The 17,001-nt window shown below is 41.8% G+C and overlaps 2 protein-coding genes across 2 annotated transcripts in view; one reads left to right on the forward strand and one right to left on the reverse strand.

Moving 5' to 3' along the window:
• lama2 (laminin, alpha 2) overlaps positions 1–11,172 on the forward strand; it is a 165,835-nt gene extending 154,663 nt beyond the window's left edge. Inside the window, exons 63-73 of the mRNA XM_070849929.1 lie at positions 1,954–2,028; positions 5,169–5,281; positions 6,284–6,377; positions 6,755–6,850; positions 7,225–7,305; positions 7,489–7,566; positions 7,861–7,939; positions 8,770–8,901; positions 9,076–9,206; positions 9,718–9,937; positions 10,090–11,172. Of these exons, the coding sequence (XP_070706030.1) occupies positions 1,954–2,028; positions 5,169–5,281; positions 6,284–6,377; positions 6,755–6,850; positions 7,225–7,305; positions 7,489–7,566; positions 7,861–7,939; positions 8,770–8,901; positions 9,076–9,206; positions 9,718–9,937; positions 10,090–10,250 (1,260 nt within the window). The 3' untranslated portion in view covers positions 10,251–11,172. The remainder of the gene's footprint in view (positions 1–1,953; positions 2,029–5,168; positions 5,282–6,283; positions 6,378–6,754; positions 6,851–7,224; positions 7,306–7,488; positions 7,567–7,860; positions 7,940–8,769; positions 8,902–9,075; positions 9,207–9,717; positions 9,938–10,089) is intronic.
• A 1,632-nt stretch (positions 11,173–12,804) lies between these two features.
• The window catches only part of LOC139218368 (regulator of G-protein signaling 6-like), an 81,406-nt gene continuing 77,209 nt past the window's right edge, over positions 12,805–17,001 (reverse strand). The window contains exons 14-17 of the mRNA XM_070849928.1: positions 16,565–16,751; positions 14,390–14,479; positions 13,782–13,835; positions 12,805–12,855 (exon numbers count right to left, since the gene is read on the reverse strand). Coding sequence (XP_070706029.1) covers positions 12,805–12,855; positions 13,782–13,835; positions 14,390–14,479; positions 16,565–16,751 — 382 coding nt within the window. The remainder of the gene's footprint in view (positions 12,856–13,781; positions 13,836–14,389; positions 14,480–16,564; positions 16,752–17,001) is intronic.

A 17,001-nucleotide genomic window follows, 5' to 3' on the forward strand; every position in this document is an offset into this window, starting at 1 on the left:
CCACCAACACAACTTTCAACAGAGGCTATTCAGGTATATGAAATATGTGAGTAAGCAGTGGACATTCATATTACACCAGAGGGTCTTTTAAAGTAATATAATGGACATTACTTTTGTGCAGCCTCTTTTAAGTTGTTGGTACATGTACATACAGATGCATACAGAGAAAGCACACACATACACATAAAGCATATATAGTTTAGACTCCATACATATAGAGATACATTACGTTTAAAAGAAGCACTTACACCAATACACACACCTTTAAAGAAGCGCACACGTTTGACTGCACAATATCTTTTACACTAACATACACACACAAACACACACCTATTTCTCTCTGATGAAATGCAGCCATGGCCTTGTGTTAGCTTAACGCTTCATCACATAGCAGTTGTACAGCCCATTAACTCTTCTTTATAGTCCCTTTAGCCTTGAGCCACTAAACTCCACCTCTGGCAGCCTGTCATACAGTGCGGAGCCACGGCGCTACGCTAGGCTAACTGTGCATGACATTTGTGCTTTATGAGCCCACAGGAGCCAAAAGACTCTCCGCTAACATTTAGCTATATGCTCTATGCTATAAGGCTGGTAGGCAGCGAATCATCCATGTTAAGCCCTTAGCATTGGGAAAGGCAGGACACATATATTTAATATATTATAAATCGTACAGCAGTCATAGGTTATCAGTTACCCAGTTACCTGCTAAACTACATCTCTAAAAGGACATTGATCATAAGGCACAGAAGCAAAGAGCTATTCCATCTTAGCTATAACTCTGTGGTGTGTTGCTTTATGGGCTGTAAGTTCATCTGCTTTATGGTATGCAGTAGACCACAGCCTGCAAGAAGCCATAGCTCTCTGAGTCCCCAACTACATTTTAACTGAGGTTGAAGGTGGGGTTCTCACTGTATTTCAGACCCTCTGCAGTAATTATCTGTATGATTCATGTTTCGTTTGTTGGGTGTTTTGTTAAAGTTGATCATGTTTACTATAGGAACGGCTTTCCATTATGTCCACAGCAAATTACAATATAGGCTACAAGCAAATGTCTCAGCAGTGTTCAGAGGAAATTGGAAGACATCTCGTCTTCAGAGGACATTACTCCTAAACTTTTTACCACCTTCAGCGGAGATGGATAATAATCCTGTCATGTAGTTAAACACATTATTATTAAGAAACAGCTTTTTCTAATGCCAGTTTTTATAATTATGGCACCCAATTATACACAATTAGTAGATTTCTTGTTCTATTTTGAGAGGGTCGTGCTGCTGCACCACGTGACAGAGCATTGCACGCAGGTTACAAGATGCATTTTTTATCAACAGCAAAAGGATATTGTCAGACTGAAGAAGTAATCACAAGTTGAATCACAGCTGACAGTAAACAACAGTCTCAGCATGTGATTGAATAAGGATGCTTCTTTATCTCCCACTTTTCTGTCACAACATATTCTTGTACTTCTTCCCCCTGGAGATGGTTGTGTGCACCAATTTAGAGGTTGAAGAGGCTCTTATAAGAGGCACCTCACAGGCTCCAGTGAACCTCTTAAAACTTCATTCTGCAGTCTGGATCTTATTTTTCAGAGTGCAGTTCTTTTTTACTTGCTGATCTGATTGATGATATCATGACAACTACCTCTAATTAGCCTTTTAAATCACAGCTTTCTAATTTTCCTCAGTCACACTGAAATTCAACGTTAGAAAAGTTCAACACTGTCTAGATTCTCTCAGCTCCAAAACTGAAAACTGGCCTTTAATCTTCTCTGGAGGTAACAAAATGTAACATGGTCAGAGTCCAAGAAGGGAAGAGAACCACTTTTATCAAATATCGTTCAATGTTAAATACAGTACAGTACTCGTGATTCAAGTCAGGGTGAAAAGGGGTTGCGTGTTTCTCATAGTGGCTGCCACTAATCCCCTTCCTTCTCACTCCCTGACTGCTGACCTGCAGGAGGCCACGCCCCCTGCCACACCCACAGCTGCTGCAGCCCCGCCCACTGCTAAACAGGAGCCCACTGCTGACATGGTATACACACACACACACACACACACAAACTTCCCAAGGTATAAGGCTGATATTGTGTCATCTTTAACACATCTACTGAGAAAGAGAGCAGAACCAACAGTGGGTTATGTCATCTCTCCATCTCTGTCTTCCCTATCCTGTCTGTGGCACTCGGCCCCAAGGCCAAAAGTTACTTCTGAAGATGTAAACACTCAAAAAATAGTTCACAAACATAAATCTGTACAAATATGTATGAGGCCAAGCATTTTTCTTACAGCTGGGTACTGTGCTAATAAAAACAAGTAATGAATTTTTTCTTTATCTAACATATGGTAGTCACATACACAGAGCTTTCACATAATGTATTGAACCCAATTTCCCTGCATTTAGAGTGTATTTCTTTCTTAATTATTTTCTATTTTCATCCAAAGGAAGTCAGTTGAGTAAAGCTTATATCTGCTTCACACTTGTACTGAGCTGTTTTGAGCAACCAGTGGCCACTGGCCAGCTCTACTAGAGCTGCTGGGGGTTACTGTTACTACTTTGCCCAAAAGCACTTGACATTAGTCACTGAGAAAAGGGAGAGCCTTACTCGTTTGATGCTCTTGTGGAGAGGGCTTGTACCAGGCCATCCAGCTGCTGACTCACATTCTAGCTGTTTCTTATCAGGTGATTGTATCTCCCAGAGTTTTGGTAGGTAGAGCTCAGAGATGTCTGCTTCCTTAGGTCAGTCGGTGCAGTTGTAAAGCTGTTGCATCTGCAGCATTAGATGCCTTAAGCTTTTAAAACACTATTAAGCAATAGATTGACCAGTGACATTTGCTTAAGGAACAAAATCAAAAGGAGTAAAATCCTTAAATGGGTCATGAGTTGAGCAGTAAAGCGTTTGTAGCTGAAGATAATTTCCACCAGGGACCAATAGAATACCTTCTCTAAGAAGTACAATAAGCAGAGTGGGGACTTCTGATCTCTTGAGAGTGGTGGTAACTTTTACGACACACACATACACACAGGCTCGTCTTCTCTCGTACACACACACACACACACACCAGGCACACTTATACAAAATCCTGACTAAATGACTTCTGATTTTATTGGTGTGACCTCCAACCAAAGACTAGGCACTCTGAATGGAAGACAGTCTTCCCATTGTTAGCTTAATGGAAAGACGCAGAGGGGATGAGAGAAAGGGATTGAAGAAAGAGGAGGATGAGAGAGGATAGAAGACAGAGAGGGGATGTGAGCGGAGAGAAAAGGTGCAGCCATGGAGGAAGAGGAGGAAAGAGAGGGAGAGTCTTTCTGAACAGCACGGCGCCGGCCTTTTGTTGGCTTAATGGAAAGACGGAGGAGAGGAAGCGGGAGAGGAATGAAAGGAGAGGGAAGGGAAGAGCTTCTGAGCAAGTGACATCTCCCTTTTGTTAGATACAGAGAGAATGAGAACGAGGGAAAAAAATAGGGAGGTTGAGGAGGAGGAGCGGATATGAGGACGGAGCGCGATAAGAGGTGAGTGTCAGCTGTAACAAAGCAAGGTCACGGTGTGGGGAATGTCTTCACTTGAAAGAGAACAAGAGAGGAGGGAGATTAAGACACACATACATACACGCACACAGACGCTCAATCGTCTCAGATGCTCTCCCCCTCTCTCTAACTTTGGCTCACCCAGACACTGGAGGTACGGCAAAGCAGCTTTGTCACTTAATAGGAGACGTATTCAGGAGAGGAAAGGAGAGGGCCCAGGCGGGAGATAGGATGGTAAGATATGAAAGGAGAGAGGGAAAGGAGGCGGTGGAGGAAAGATGATGAGAGGAGAGGAAAAGGATGATGGGATGATGGAGAGGAGATTTTGCAAGGTAGAAAATGTCAAAAGAGCAAGACAAGAGGAGGGTGGGAAGAGAAAATGAAGCGAAAGGGGTAAAAAAAAAAAAGATAGGTAGGATTGTTAAAGTGGTGAACAGGAGAAGAAAGTGGCAAAGTGGAGTGGAGTTCACAATAGGGGGAATATGGAGGAGGAGTGGGGAGGATGTAGAGGGAGGAGAGAAGAGTAGAGGATGAGAGGTGGAAGGAGGCGAGACGCAAAGAGATGAAGGTGGATGGAAGAAGAAATCAACAGTGTGGAGAAGCAGACAAGTAATAAAACTAAAAAGAAGAAAAGTACAGTTATGATAGAGGATAGAGAAGAGAATAAAGATGGGAGACAAAGACACGAGGGGGAGAGGAGACATGGTTTTACAGTAAAGAAGACCAAGATATGAAAGGATGGGGAGGAGGAGGAGAAAATGGAGGAAGAGGAGCTGTTGGGACAGCAAAGCAGAGAGCAGAAAATAATGAGATGCCAACAGGACAGGGACGTAAAACAAAAGGAGAGAAAATTAGGAAAAAGCTAGATGAAATGAGCAGAGAGGAAAACAAAGTAATACCAGATGGGAAGATGTGGAATAAGAGAAAAGAGGAAGACTTGGATAAGGAGAAGAATGGATATGAGGGAGAAATAAAGAGGTGTCAAGTGGAAGAGAGAAGAAAGAAAGCTGCAGGAGAAGAGGAGTAAAAAGAAAATAAGATGCCTTCACTTGTATTACAACACTGACACCTTCTGGTCACTGGCTTAACTGCACCCTGTAAAGTGAAAGGAAGCACAGTAAACTCATCTAATACTTTGTTTTGCCTGCTGCCAAAGTGAACCCCAAATCAAATGAAATCAGACTGCACTGTCTGATTCAGAGGAAAAGAACATATGGGTAGTATTTGAGAATAAAACTGTGGAGGGGTCCTCTCATTTAGAAACAGTGTCAGCCAGGTCCACGTTGGCAGCACCTGATTTGGGATGAAGGAACAAGATGGCAATTAAACAGATTTAGCAATGTGCATTTTAAAAATTGATGTGCTGAAAGGCTGATATATAGTAGTCAATAAAGTATACAACAATGTATACAGTTTCTTCATTGCATTTACAAATCTACATGAGTTTAATTTTCTGTGAAATCTTAATTTACATGTTTTATCTAAAGACCCGCTGTGACCGATCAGCTCCTTTAGGTCCATGCAGATCTCAAGCATTAGTGTGATTGGCATGTTCATGTGTTCTGCTCCTGTTGGCAAGAGGCAATAGGAGCAGTGTGGTGACATCATGTCAGTGGAGCTCACACGTTCTGTCCCATCTCCAGGATTCATGTGCCTCAGCTGTGGCCCCGACAGCACTCGAGAAGGCCTATCAATTTGGACTGACCAGGAACAGCCACATGAACTTTGCTTTTGATGACACCAAAGTCAGAGAGAAGTATGTATTCAAAAAAATCAACTCATTGTTTTGTTTTGTTTTGCTGTTCTGCCCTTTAGTGCAGTGTACACAATGCTGCCTGTGAGGACGTGTGCATGTTTTTCAGATTTGTTTGCATTTTAAGGTGATACCCAGGGCAAGTCATTTAGCACCTGCAACAGATAAGATTTAACAGCAATGACAATGCACATCTAAATCAAAACATGAATATACAGAATTTTGGCTCAGTATGCAGCTCAGAGTGGAGAGCAGCTCTAAATAAGTAAAGGAAAACAAAAGCGAGAGCGTGATAGGTGTACAAGAGGTCAAAATCCAGGAAAACATCCTCCATCAATATCAAATTAGTATGAAACAAACTTTCTGTTTGACTATCAGTAACAAAAACAACAGGATGGAAAGATGAAGCAATTAACTCCATACAGATATACACCCATTATGTCCATAGACAAGGCAGTGGTTTGTGTACATTTTAGGGACTGTGTTGATCTTATAATCTTGTTAATGGATGAGTGTAAAAATGGACCAGTAAGTAACCCAAATACTTTGGCTGTTTTGTTTGCTGGAATCCTCTCTAAGCAGTGGAGAAGCCTGCTGTCCAGTCCACATTATCTTCAATTATTATTCTGTGTATCTGCTGGGAAAAATGTTGTCTTCCATCCCGTTCCTGTAATATTCCTTGCTAAGCCTCACTGCAGTGCTTCCCAAACCTGGTCCTGGGCCCCACTGCCCTGCATGTTCTAGATGTTTCCCTGCTCCAATACACCTGATTTATTTGGTTGGGAAATGAATTTCTAGGCTTTTACATTAACAGCTTGAAATATTTTAATAGAGAGTTAACTGAATTCATTGGTAGTAAAATGTTTTTTGTACCTTTGCAGGAAATTACTATTCATGTTGAGCTGTGAGAAAATCCATTTTTTCTGTCAGTATTCTGATTTACTTGATAAATGTTTTCTTGCTGTGATCATATACATATCTGACGTGTTCGGATGTGTCTCTAAGGCTAATATTGGAGCTTGAGCTGAGGACGAAAGAGGAGTCTGGTCTCGTTCTCTACATGGCCAGAATCAACCACGCTGATTTCGTAACCATACAGGTAGCCATTCACTGCTACTGTCATTTTATACATTTCATTTCTTCCCTGCTGGTCCCAAGGATCTAGTTATTTTAAATTAAATTATTTTTAATTCGATTCAAGTTGGTCTAGGATAACACAAATCGCTTCTTAGTACCTTAAAGCTCAGTCATATCCATCAGAACAACAGTGTCCATCTCTGCTGTGTTTACAATGTGCAACACAGCAGATGTGAATTTTAACATTTGGAATTAGACCTTCTAATATTACCCATCTTTTGCTTCTTGTCCCTCCTCACTAAAGTCTTCATATTCCGTAACAAGGCCATAGAGGGTAATATTCACCTTGTCAGCTTGTCATCCTTCCCTCATCGACCTTCTGTCTCTCACTTCCTGTAGATCAAGGACGGACAGGTTTGTCTGGGTTACGATCTGGGTCATGGAAACATATCTGGCTGCGTCCCCTTCTCCATAAATGATGGGAATTGGCACAAGGTGGGACATTTCTTCATCCTCATTCATGCCTGTGCTTAGTTTGACAGATCTCCATTTGTTCACCCATTTATGATTTTATTTGTTATAGAATAATTGTCTTTATTATATACTTTGAGTGGAAAAAAAAACTTTGAACTGAATTATCAACATTTTCAGTAGTGTCTCCTTTATACCTCTGTATGCCCACATGAAAGTCCCTATTGTCTAGAAGAATTAATCACTTTGTTACATTGTTAAATACTGAATCTTAATTTCAAGTGACAATACTTGAAAGCTACGTACTTTTTTTTTTTTTACTCATTCCTCTCTTGATTTGTGTCCATGGTTCCTGTTGAATGTCTGTTCATCTCCTTTCTTTCCGACCCTCCTCTCAGATCCGTGTGAGTCGTCTTAAGCAGAGAGGTCTACTCATAGTTGATGGACGGTACAGCAAACAGATGACCAGTCCAAAGAAGGTACATTAGTTTTCTATTATAACCAGTTTCCTCATATATGAAATCTTCTATTTGTAACTGGACTTTGAAAAAGAAAATTGAGAGAAATGATGCAGAAACAAACCTCAGATAGTCATATCATGTGTTGTAGAATCATTAAAAGGATGGTTTTATCATTGCATTAATAATTTATCTTCTTACCAGGCTGACCTGTTAGACGTGGTGGGAATGCTGTATGTTGGTGGACTACCAAAGAACTACACCACCAAGAGAATAGGGCCGGTAAAAAAATGCATACACACACACGCTTTTAAAAGCCTTTACATCTCATCCTAGGATTCCATTTTTTTTTTTATTCAGTACTTCAACTCACTTTGTTGTGGCTCTAATGTAACAATCAACCCAGAACACTTATTAATGTCCAATGTTAGTCCTCTGTCAGGATTGTGGCACATTCCTCTGGCATTGCTGATTGGCTGTTACGCCTTAACACTGACAATGGAGGGATTGTTGAGTATTTGAATAATTTTGTTTGATTCAACCAAATGTCTTTTTTTCCCCTCCTTCTGTTCCTAGATTCTCTACAGTATCAATGGTTGTATTCGTAACTTGAAGATGGTAGGAGGTCCTGTCAGCTCTAAGGCAGCCACTTCAGGTAATGAATTTCTGTGATACTTGTGATTGTGCAGCTGCATTTTGAGATGATGGAGGGAGTGCATGTACATAGAAAACAGAAGGGTGCCGAGAACTGAGCCTTGAAGTACAGTTATTTAGAGCGACTGAAAAAGTTCTGTTAGAGAGATGTGTGTAGCACACAGAGCTGAGCCTCTGACGCCTTCCCATGTTACCGGCACTGAAATCTAAACTCAAGCATTCAGCAGTAGGTCGTTACTTACATAGGTCGTAACGTAACTAACAAGTGCTATGATGCAACTGTTAGAAATACTAATGTTCAGTAGAGAGATCAATTGAGAAGATATTACCTTTTCCTGAACCTTACATAAAAAGACAATTTGGAGATAGGTCTGTTGTTGCTTAAGGAGTGGGGATCCTTTAGCCGTGGATGAACAACAGCATGCTTAGGACCAGAGACTTGTTGAAAAGTGGCAGCTAAATGGGGATGATGGGCTCACATGGAAGACTGTGCTTACTAATACTGAGATAGTAATGGGTTGAAACTGAGTAAAAGAAACAGAGTTCACATGGATGGAGAGGGTCAGGCTGGATTTGGGACCTGATGTTCACTTTATTTAAAAAATGACAGCTTAATATCAGGTACAGTGGAAGGAGCTATGTGTTATGACAGGCTTGTTGTCCTTCCATAGTCATTCTGATTTTCTGCAGCGTTTAAGGGCTTGAGTGTATCGTGTCACGTTGAACACACTCAATAATTGGGTTATAATTGTCATGTTAGTATTTGTTGATGGTACAAAATAGGCATCTGTCTCCAGTGGATTAATCCCTTCTCCCCTCTTCTTTGTCTAGGTCGCTCTGACGCAGCCATAGAGGACTTTAAATTGAACATGGCCACACCAACCTCCAGTCTTATGGTAGGACGATGCTTCGTTGCGACGGAGACGGGCACCTATTTTGACGGCACTGGCTACCTGAAAGCAGGTGAGATGAGTCACCCGCATTCTGTTGCGTTGGGGGTGGATGCTCTATGTGGTTGTGGGTGCCTTGAAACACCCTAGCAGCTACATAACATCCATCTAGTGTGACCCAAGCAAAATGCCAGTTTGCTCAGGAAGAGAAATTTGTTCCAAAAGTAAATAATCTCTCTGTCTCCAGTCTCTTCCTACAGAGTGGGTCTAGATGTGTCGATAGCATTAGAGTTCAGAACCAGCAGAACCAACGGAGTGCTTCTGGCCATCAGTAACCAAGCCAACGATGGGCTGGGACTAGAGATTGTCCAGGGCAAGGTACAGTACGATAATTAAAGGAATAGTTCAACCTTTCCTGGAGGAGTGCTAAATGGAAAGCTCAAGACCATTTTCATACAGGCAGCCTGACTCTTTCCATCGGTAACAAAATCCCCCTATCAGAGCCTCTAAAGCTCACTTTCTTTACGAAAGATTATGCTCTAAGTAGTTGCCAGGCGACCGGCACGTAATCCCTTGTAAAACGGAAAAATCATTTTTACACTCAAAGTTTTGTATGGATTAATCAGAAGAATAAACATATTGGTGAGCTTCAGGGGTGCTGTTGAACAGAGCCAGGCTAGCCGTTTGAATGTTACGCAAGTGATACTGTATTGATCTTCTCATCTCATAAGCACACTTCCTGTCAAACTGTTTCTTTAGTCTATTTTCAAAGTTTTATGATCTATATTGGATTACTAAAAATGTATTTACAATATGACAATCCAATACGGGTACTTGGATAAAGATGCATGTGTTTCTATTGTTTCCATATTCCCTCCCCTCCCTCTAGCTGCTCTTCCACGTTGACAACGGAGCTGGACGAATCACAGCAGAGTACATGCCTGAGGGGGAGGGCTTCTGCGATGGCCAGTGGCACTCTGTCACCGCCAACAAGCTTCGCCACCGGGTGGAACTGGTGGTGGACGGGACGCAGAGCCAAGCAGAGAGTCCTAACGCACGCTCCAACACATGTGACACCAACGACCCCATCTACGTCGGAGGATACCCTGGTATGAGCGCCTTCTAACACCCTTCCTTAAAATATTTACACACACATAAAGGTACATACCAAAGAAATTGTATACATCTGTTGTTTTAAAACTTTGAATACACGTTATAGGTACATTACCACACTGTGTGAAGAGTTATATTTCTCTCATAGATGGAGTTCGTCAGGCTGCTCTCTCTACCAGCACTTCCTTCAAAGGTTGTATGAGGAACCTGAAGATCACCAAGGCTTCTAAGACCATGGCTGTGCAGTTCAACAAGGCTCTAGAGATTAAAGGCGTCCAGCCTCTCTCCTGTCCTGCTGTAGCTGCCTAATCCCACCATAGAGCTTCTCCAGGTAGCTACATGGGGCTGACTATTGGTCGTTGAAGCTGCACTGGACATAAAGTTTTATATAACAAATTCATCCCATAAACATAATTTTGCTGCCACCTGTGGTAAAACACAAACATCTGTCTCGCTGCTGTTTGGGGTTACCAAAATGTAAAGTTGCAGCAGGTAAGAAAAACCACTCACAAAACCTTTTTTCAGTGTGAGATTCTCACTGTACAGTTCTGTACGTGCAAGGCTCTGGTCAATAAATCTGTAATGGCTACAGACTGAGGTCTCATAGTTTGTCCACTAAGTTTACTTGAAGATATTAGTATTAAGACCGGTGCTGTGTTTACTGGTCCTTGCAGTATTTAAGTTAATTATATTAATTTACCCCTGTCCTTCATAAACCTTGTTCCCCAAGAATTGGTATGGACATTACCCTCTCATCCTCAAAACTATAGATGAAGCTGGACTTCTTTCCGCCCTCTGTACAGCAATCCAAGTTTAAGAGTTTTAAAAGAGAAACAGTTTACAGGTCTACTGGATCGAAAAGAGCTTGGTCTAAATGTCAGATATTTATTTGATTAGCTAAGCAAATACATTTTGAGCCCTCTTGATTAACCCAATGACATGAATCGAAGTGAAATTGTATAGGTGAAAATACAGCAGAGCCCGTTAATATCCGTTTGCTATACTGACATATTAACTTTAACAATGCTTCAACAGACATTAGCAATATATTAAAAATGGGTTGCAATATTCCTTTAACATTCCATACACATTTTTCAGTTGATTTGATGGAAATAATGTTAACGTTGTCAAATTAAGGGTACAAGGTTTCTGCAGGACGCTAATGGCAGTGTATGTTCTGCATGGTGTGGCTGAAAATACTTCAGCAGCTGTTTGAAATATATTCCTGATAGCATCACACAGATTTGTCCTGTCCTTATTTGAATACTGAAAAAAAGTGTTTTTACCTTAACTCCTCCAGGTGGCACTACTGCACTTCAGAGCTATTTTAACAGGGAGACAGCATCCACCGAACAGTCAAAGCTCTCTGTAAATTATTGGACAATTAACTTGGCAAATTCAGCTGCTAATCTAATCAATCTAATCAGTCTCTAAGCTTCTACACCAAATTTAAAATTATTAAAATGCTTACAATCCTTAGTTCAGCACTTTTTCTGCATCCCTTCTCCCAGTTACCACAAGACAAGAAACATGGTTGAGTCATTAACCAGCACTTACATTCCAGATGCACTAGAGGGCGCTATGTGACTACAAAGATGTACCTGTTAGATGGAGGTGCATTCAAAGTTCAAAAGCCGTTGTTTGGCTCCATCACCACCGGACTGTTCTGGAAACTCGGCATTTCCTCATTTAATGTGATGTAAAGGCGGCTGTCTCCTGGAGGAATTAACGGACACACATAAAAAAAACGTCCCCCTCTTTTACTGTGCATTCCTTTTTTTTTTATTATGGTGGTCCTCTTTACATAAGGTGAACAATGGTTAGAGGTCAGACTAAACCTTGTTGTGGCCGCCTGAAGTGGAATGTTCAGAAGAATAGAATAAAATCTAACATTATACCAACTCACTCATTTACCTTCCAGTCATACACGTGTAAAATGTCTGACCTGTCCATGACGACAAGATTATACCTCCGTCTCCTCAGTGCAGTTGTTACATTTTTGACACATGCTTGTTAAAAATAGACAATTACAGTGGCAGTGGTTATCCAATAAATGTGATTTTGTTCTCAGATCATGTGACATAATCTAATCAATTAAAAAAAAAAGGGGGAAAAAACTGTTTACCTGTTTTCCAGGAACAACCTACTGTACCCGAGCAGGTCAAGGTGTTTTAGAGGACAAATTACAGAAGCTGTTGTCTGTAATGAGCATAAAAGCAGCCATTAGTTTATATGATAATTATATGAAATGTAAACACACATTGTAACCATCTAAGCCACTTTTGGAATTAATCCTGTCATTCCACGTAAGATTAATCAAAAAGCTCATTACTAAAAATTTGGTGTCCTACCGAGGGTGCGGCCCCTCTTCATCCCCTCTTCCCCTTACATCGCCCCAGTGAATGACGTGAGTTAAAACAGCGAGCTACAGCGTTAATCTAAGTCTCATTTTAACAGCATTCAAGCATTCCATGTTTATATCACTGAAAGAAAAGCGATAGCCTCCTCAGCTACCATATTAACATGAGTGTAGATAGTGGACGAAGAAAGGAGAGAAACGGCGAAGCCCGGCGTGGTGCAGGCTTCCCAGTAGGAGAGTAACACTGTTTATCCCCTACACTGCCACAGCACAGTCCTGCTGTCAGGTCTGGTGACTTATTGCGAGATGTCGGTCCTCTTAAACTGATCTGAGGTGGTTTTGTCAAAATGCGGGGGCGGTCAGGTCCAGCAGTCCAGGCTCGTTTAGCGCCCTCACCCGCCTCCCACAGCCACACCCACACACCCCAGGGTCTTTTTCCACCTGCTCCCCGGGGGTAAGCAGCTCTTCTGGGTATGGTTCCTCCTACTCTTGATCCAGGCCTTGTCAGGACGACTGCATGAGGCCTGTCAGCCGTTTGCCCGTCAGTGACTTGCCCTGGTGGGAGGCAGAGGGAGAGCAAAGGGAGGTGAGGGTGGCAGCTGTCAAAATGCCATCAAGTTAAGAGCTTTCTCAGGGATTTAGAGAGCGCGGTGTGGGAGGAAAGGTGGAAAAAAGAAAAACTGGGCTGAAAAAAATGTATCAAAGGTCAAAGTAGTGTTGAAAGCTTTGTGGAAATTACATAATCATAACATGATTGTTAGTAAATGAATAAAGAAAGCTCCATATATTAAATCCAGTAAGACTTAAATTTACATTTTAATTTTTGACCTTCATACTTATCTACAGAGGGCTGCGCTGTTTGATTCATCATGGTTGCAGGTCTAATAATAACTGTGTCATGAATCATAGCACAGACAGCAAACAAGACTCCTTACACAGAAAAAGCATGAATGAAGCCAATAGCACAGAGACGTCTTAATCCTCTTAATTAGCTTATATTTCACATTGTAAAACCCTCCTTCTACACATTTATCCTGCATCTCCCCCTCAAAGTTCCTGCAAGCTATTCTCTATTCATGGTTATAAAGCTGAACAAATTAATTAGTGCAAAGAACAACTTGTTCCCCTCAGTCAACTGATCACCAGACCGTTCCTTAAAACCACTATGAAGAAAAAGCACAAGAGCATCAGCAGTAAAAGTTAGTCTGGTATCGGTGAAAATGTTTGAATTACTGAGCTCAGGCTTTAGTCACATTAAAACATACATAGCTACAAACTGATCTTCATGATAATGACAGTAAGAAAAACATATTTGATGACTAATAAACAATCTGATCATTTCTCATAGTTTTGCTCCCAGAAACCAGCTGTAATCTGTGTCTCTTTGCTGGGATCTGACACAGCAGCGGTGTGTAGCAAAACTCTTTAAACTTTCATGAATGCAGTTTCGGAGTTAAAAGCAGAAGCAATGGGACACTCACCACACTGCGAGTGAACTTCTCCAGGGAGGTGCGTCGCCCCTGCTCCGTTTCAGGCTGGAGAGTCAAAGGCAAAGTAAACAGGGGGAAAAAAAAAAAAACAGGGGGGGGGGGGGGGGGGGGGGTTCAACATTGCAGTTCTCAAAGCTGATACGTGTGCACGCATCTCAGGCAGTTCCCACAAATTCGCCCTCATTTCAGGGCCAAGTCACCAAAATGACAGACTAGTAATTGTAATTTTTGTGGCCGCTTCGAAAGAATGCAGTGGTCAACTTTCCAGTGGCTCTCTAAAATGGCTCTTAGAAATTGTCAATTAATGCAAAAGTCATGAATGCATTGAGCATAGTGTTATTATATACAGTGGCATCCTCTCAGTGCCTTTCCATGTTCCTGCTCCATGGCTCAATCCCACCACAAGTATGGTACCATTTGTTTTTTTCCTCATAATTTGGATGAATCAGCCCTGTAAGACGTTTCGCTGATGCCCCTTTACAAAGTGATCGTGGTAAACACATTTCACTTTGCTGGGTGCCGTCACACAGTTGGTTTATACAAAATATGTACGCAGAACTTGACCCATGGGATGATGCCAAACACAAACACACGCTCACTTTCTTCCGTGCCATCAGCAGGTCCTGGTACACATTGGAGCGCAGGAAGCGTGTATAGCTGTCACTTTTCATCAGTTTGTAGATGTGATCCTGAATGGAAAGAGGGAGAGAGACACAAGACACATGGGTCTAAATGTTTGCCCGAGCGAGGGGGGGGGGGGGGGCTGTGTGTACTGTATATGGCTCTGTGCTAATGATGTACAAAAACTGCAAATCCAGTCAGAGTAAACTAAACGAGACAGTCACTGAGGGAGGACGGTTGTAGCACATTGCCAACTCACTGCCAGGAGAAATCTTTTTTTAACGCTGCCTTTTTCAAGTCTGTAACAGCAGAGGAAATTTGATCGACACCACCCCCCCCTCCCCAACACATCTTTCCACCAACCTTATCTATCTCCCAGCGAGGCGTATTCTCCAGAAATCACTCCACAATATAAACCCATTGGTTGATATTGGTGAAGCGTGTAAGAAAGACAAATGGGCCAGACAACAGAGTGGGATAGAGTTTCTGAAGAGGCAGCACCGTCACTGATCACCTGAGCAGATAGAATGGAGGCATCGGCCTTTTAATTTCTGAGTGGTACGTAGAATAGTTCCTATGAGCTGCAGCCAGCAGATGATTGGCTTAGGTTAACTCAGCCAGGGAAACAGTTCACCATCAGTTGTTGTATGGATTAAACAAAGATGACATGATGGGTTAATTAGTGAGCTTTAAAAGATGCTGGTGGTTCATTTTGTTATCTAATGATAGCTGTCTTTATGCTAAGCTAAGCTAACAAGCTGCTGACTGTTGCTCATATCCGAGTGTAGATATTAGTATAAAAAAGGAAAAAAGATATTGATGTGCTTTATCGTCTAATATGGTATTTGTTATTAGTATGAGTGTTATTTAGAGTCTGCCCTGTAGAAACATGTGAACATGCTGTGTCTATCTATGCAGTTTGCACAGGCACTTTTGTTTTTGTCTTTTTTCTGTTTTTAATGTCGAGCTCCCTGACAGACTGTAACGTAAAGTTGTAGCAACCAACTTTTAACTGACTAAGCAGTGACTGTTTGGTCCAGGTTGCACCCCGTCTTTCACCCAGTGTGGGCTGGAATATGCCCCAGCTCTCCACTGTGCAGCTCATAAACGTGAAGACAATGAACAGTTAGATGGAGGAGATATTAGGTGCGGACAGTTAAGAGGCCATTACAGTATGAGGGCCAGTCACTCGCTGCATTAGAAAGGATGAGGCTGGTTCTCATTGCTGTGAGGTCACAATGTTCAGCTGACGTCTATTAATAATAAACTTTTCATGCACATTTCATACAGGATATGCAGCACAAAGAACTTCACATCACATGAAATAACCATAACATGAGCATAAAAACATATTATCATTCATTTATATTAATGTAACATAAGATGGAAACTAATGATAATGATGATACAATAACAATAAGAATACATTTATTATTATATCATAGTTGGGTAAAGACTCAGGTGAAGAAATAAGTTTTCAGCTTTCTTGTTAAAATATTTAGCGACTTGGCTTCTCTGATATCTGGAGGTTGTGAGTTCCATTAAACCAGCAGCAGGTGATTTAGCGAAGTAGCTTGGTCCCAGTGCGTTAAGGCTTCGCAGACAAGGGTAAGGACCTTAGAGTCAATTCTAAATGTTACAGACAGCCAGTGCAGGGCAGCGAAAACATGACTAATGCACCCTCTCATCTTGGTAATGGTTAACAGCGGAGCACAGGCCAGTAAAAAGTGCATTACAGTCATCAAGTCTGCTTGAAATAAAGGCATGAATCAGTTTTTCCGCATCTTTTTGTTTCATAAATGGTCTGAATCTTATATAACGCGAAGACTTATAACCTCAGATTTAGTCCAAGGAGGAGGACGTAATGAGGTATTAATAGGATTTTTGTGTTTCGTTAAAACAGGGGATGTTAAAACTGGGGCCCCTGTAGGGTTTAAACTTTACAGTGATGGTCCACAGCAAAAGGAGAAAGACTATTGTTACTGCACTTCCATAGAGGCCTGTATAATGACAATATGTGACTGGTTTGATGACTTCCCAATGTAGTTCTGAGTATTCAGAACTTGTTAAAGAGGACGTGAAACACGTGTGCCAACGCGACACCCTGCATCACTATCCTTTGCCCTCTCCTCCAGAGTCTTGCGTTTGCTCACCTGTGCGTCCTCATAGCTGTATCGTCCGGGGTCTTTCAGGTTCTGGCTCGTGCGTTCGTAGCTGTGGGAGTCCAGGTTGATGGAGCTGGGCGCTCCCTCCGCCAGGAATTCGGCCCAGATGTCCTCAGCCCTCTGCGCCACGTCCTGCTGGGGCATCCTCTTCAGGTCCTGCACCGCCAACCAGAAGCTGCAATACAAATCAAATTCACCTCGTATGGCATAATCCATCGAATCCAAAGATCTGAGCAGAGTTTAGGATAATAGGATTATTTTGCTTGTCCCGCTGAAAATCAACAGACCGACCAATTACACTCATTTGAAGACGCATGAAAGATTTCAATAATTTAGCTGTTTAGATGAACTCCAGGTACAATCTGACAGCTACCAGCCCTGCACAGTAAAGTCAGGGTATGCGAAGGATTCAGAAACTACAAAAT

This window comes from Pempheris klunzingeri, chromosome 18 (genome assembly GCF_042242105.1).
Source record: "Pempheris klunzingeri isolate RE-2024b chromosome 18, fPemKlu1.hap1, whole genome shotgun sequence".
NCBI classification, from domain to species: domain Eukaryota; kingdom Metazoa; phylum Chordata; class Actinopteri; order Acropomatiformes; family Pempheridae; genus Pempheris; species Pempheris klunzingeri.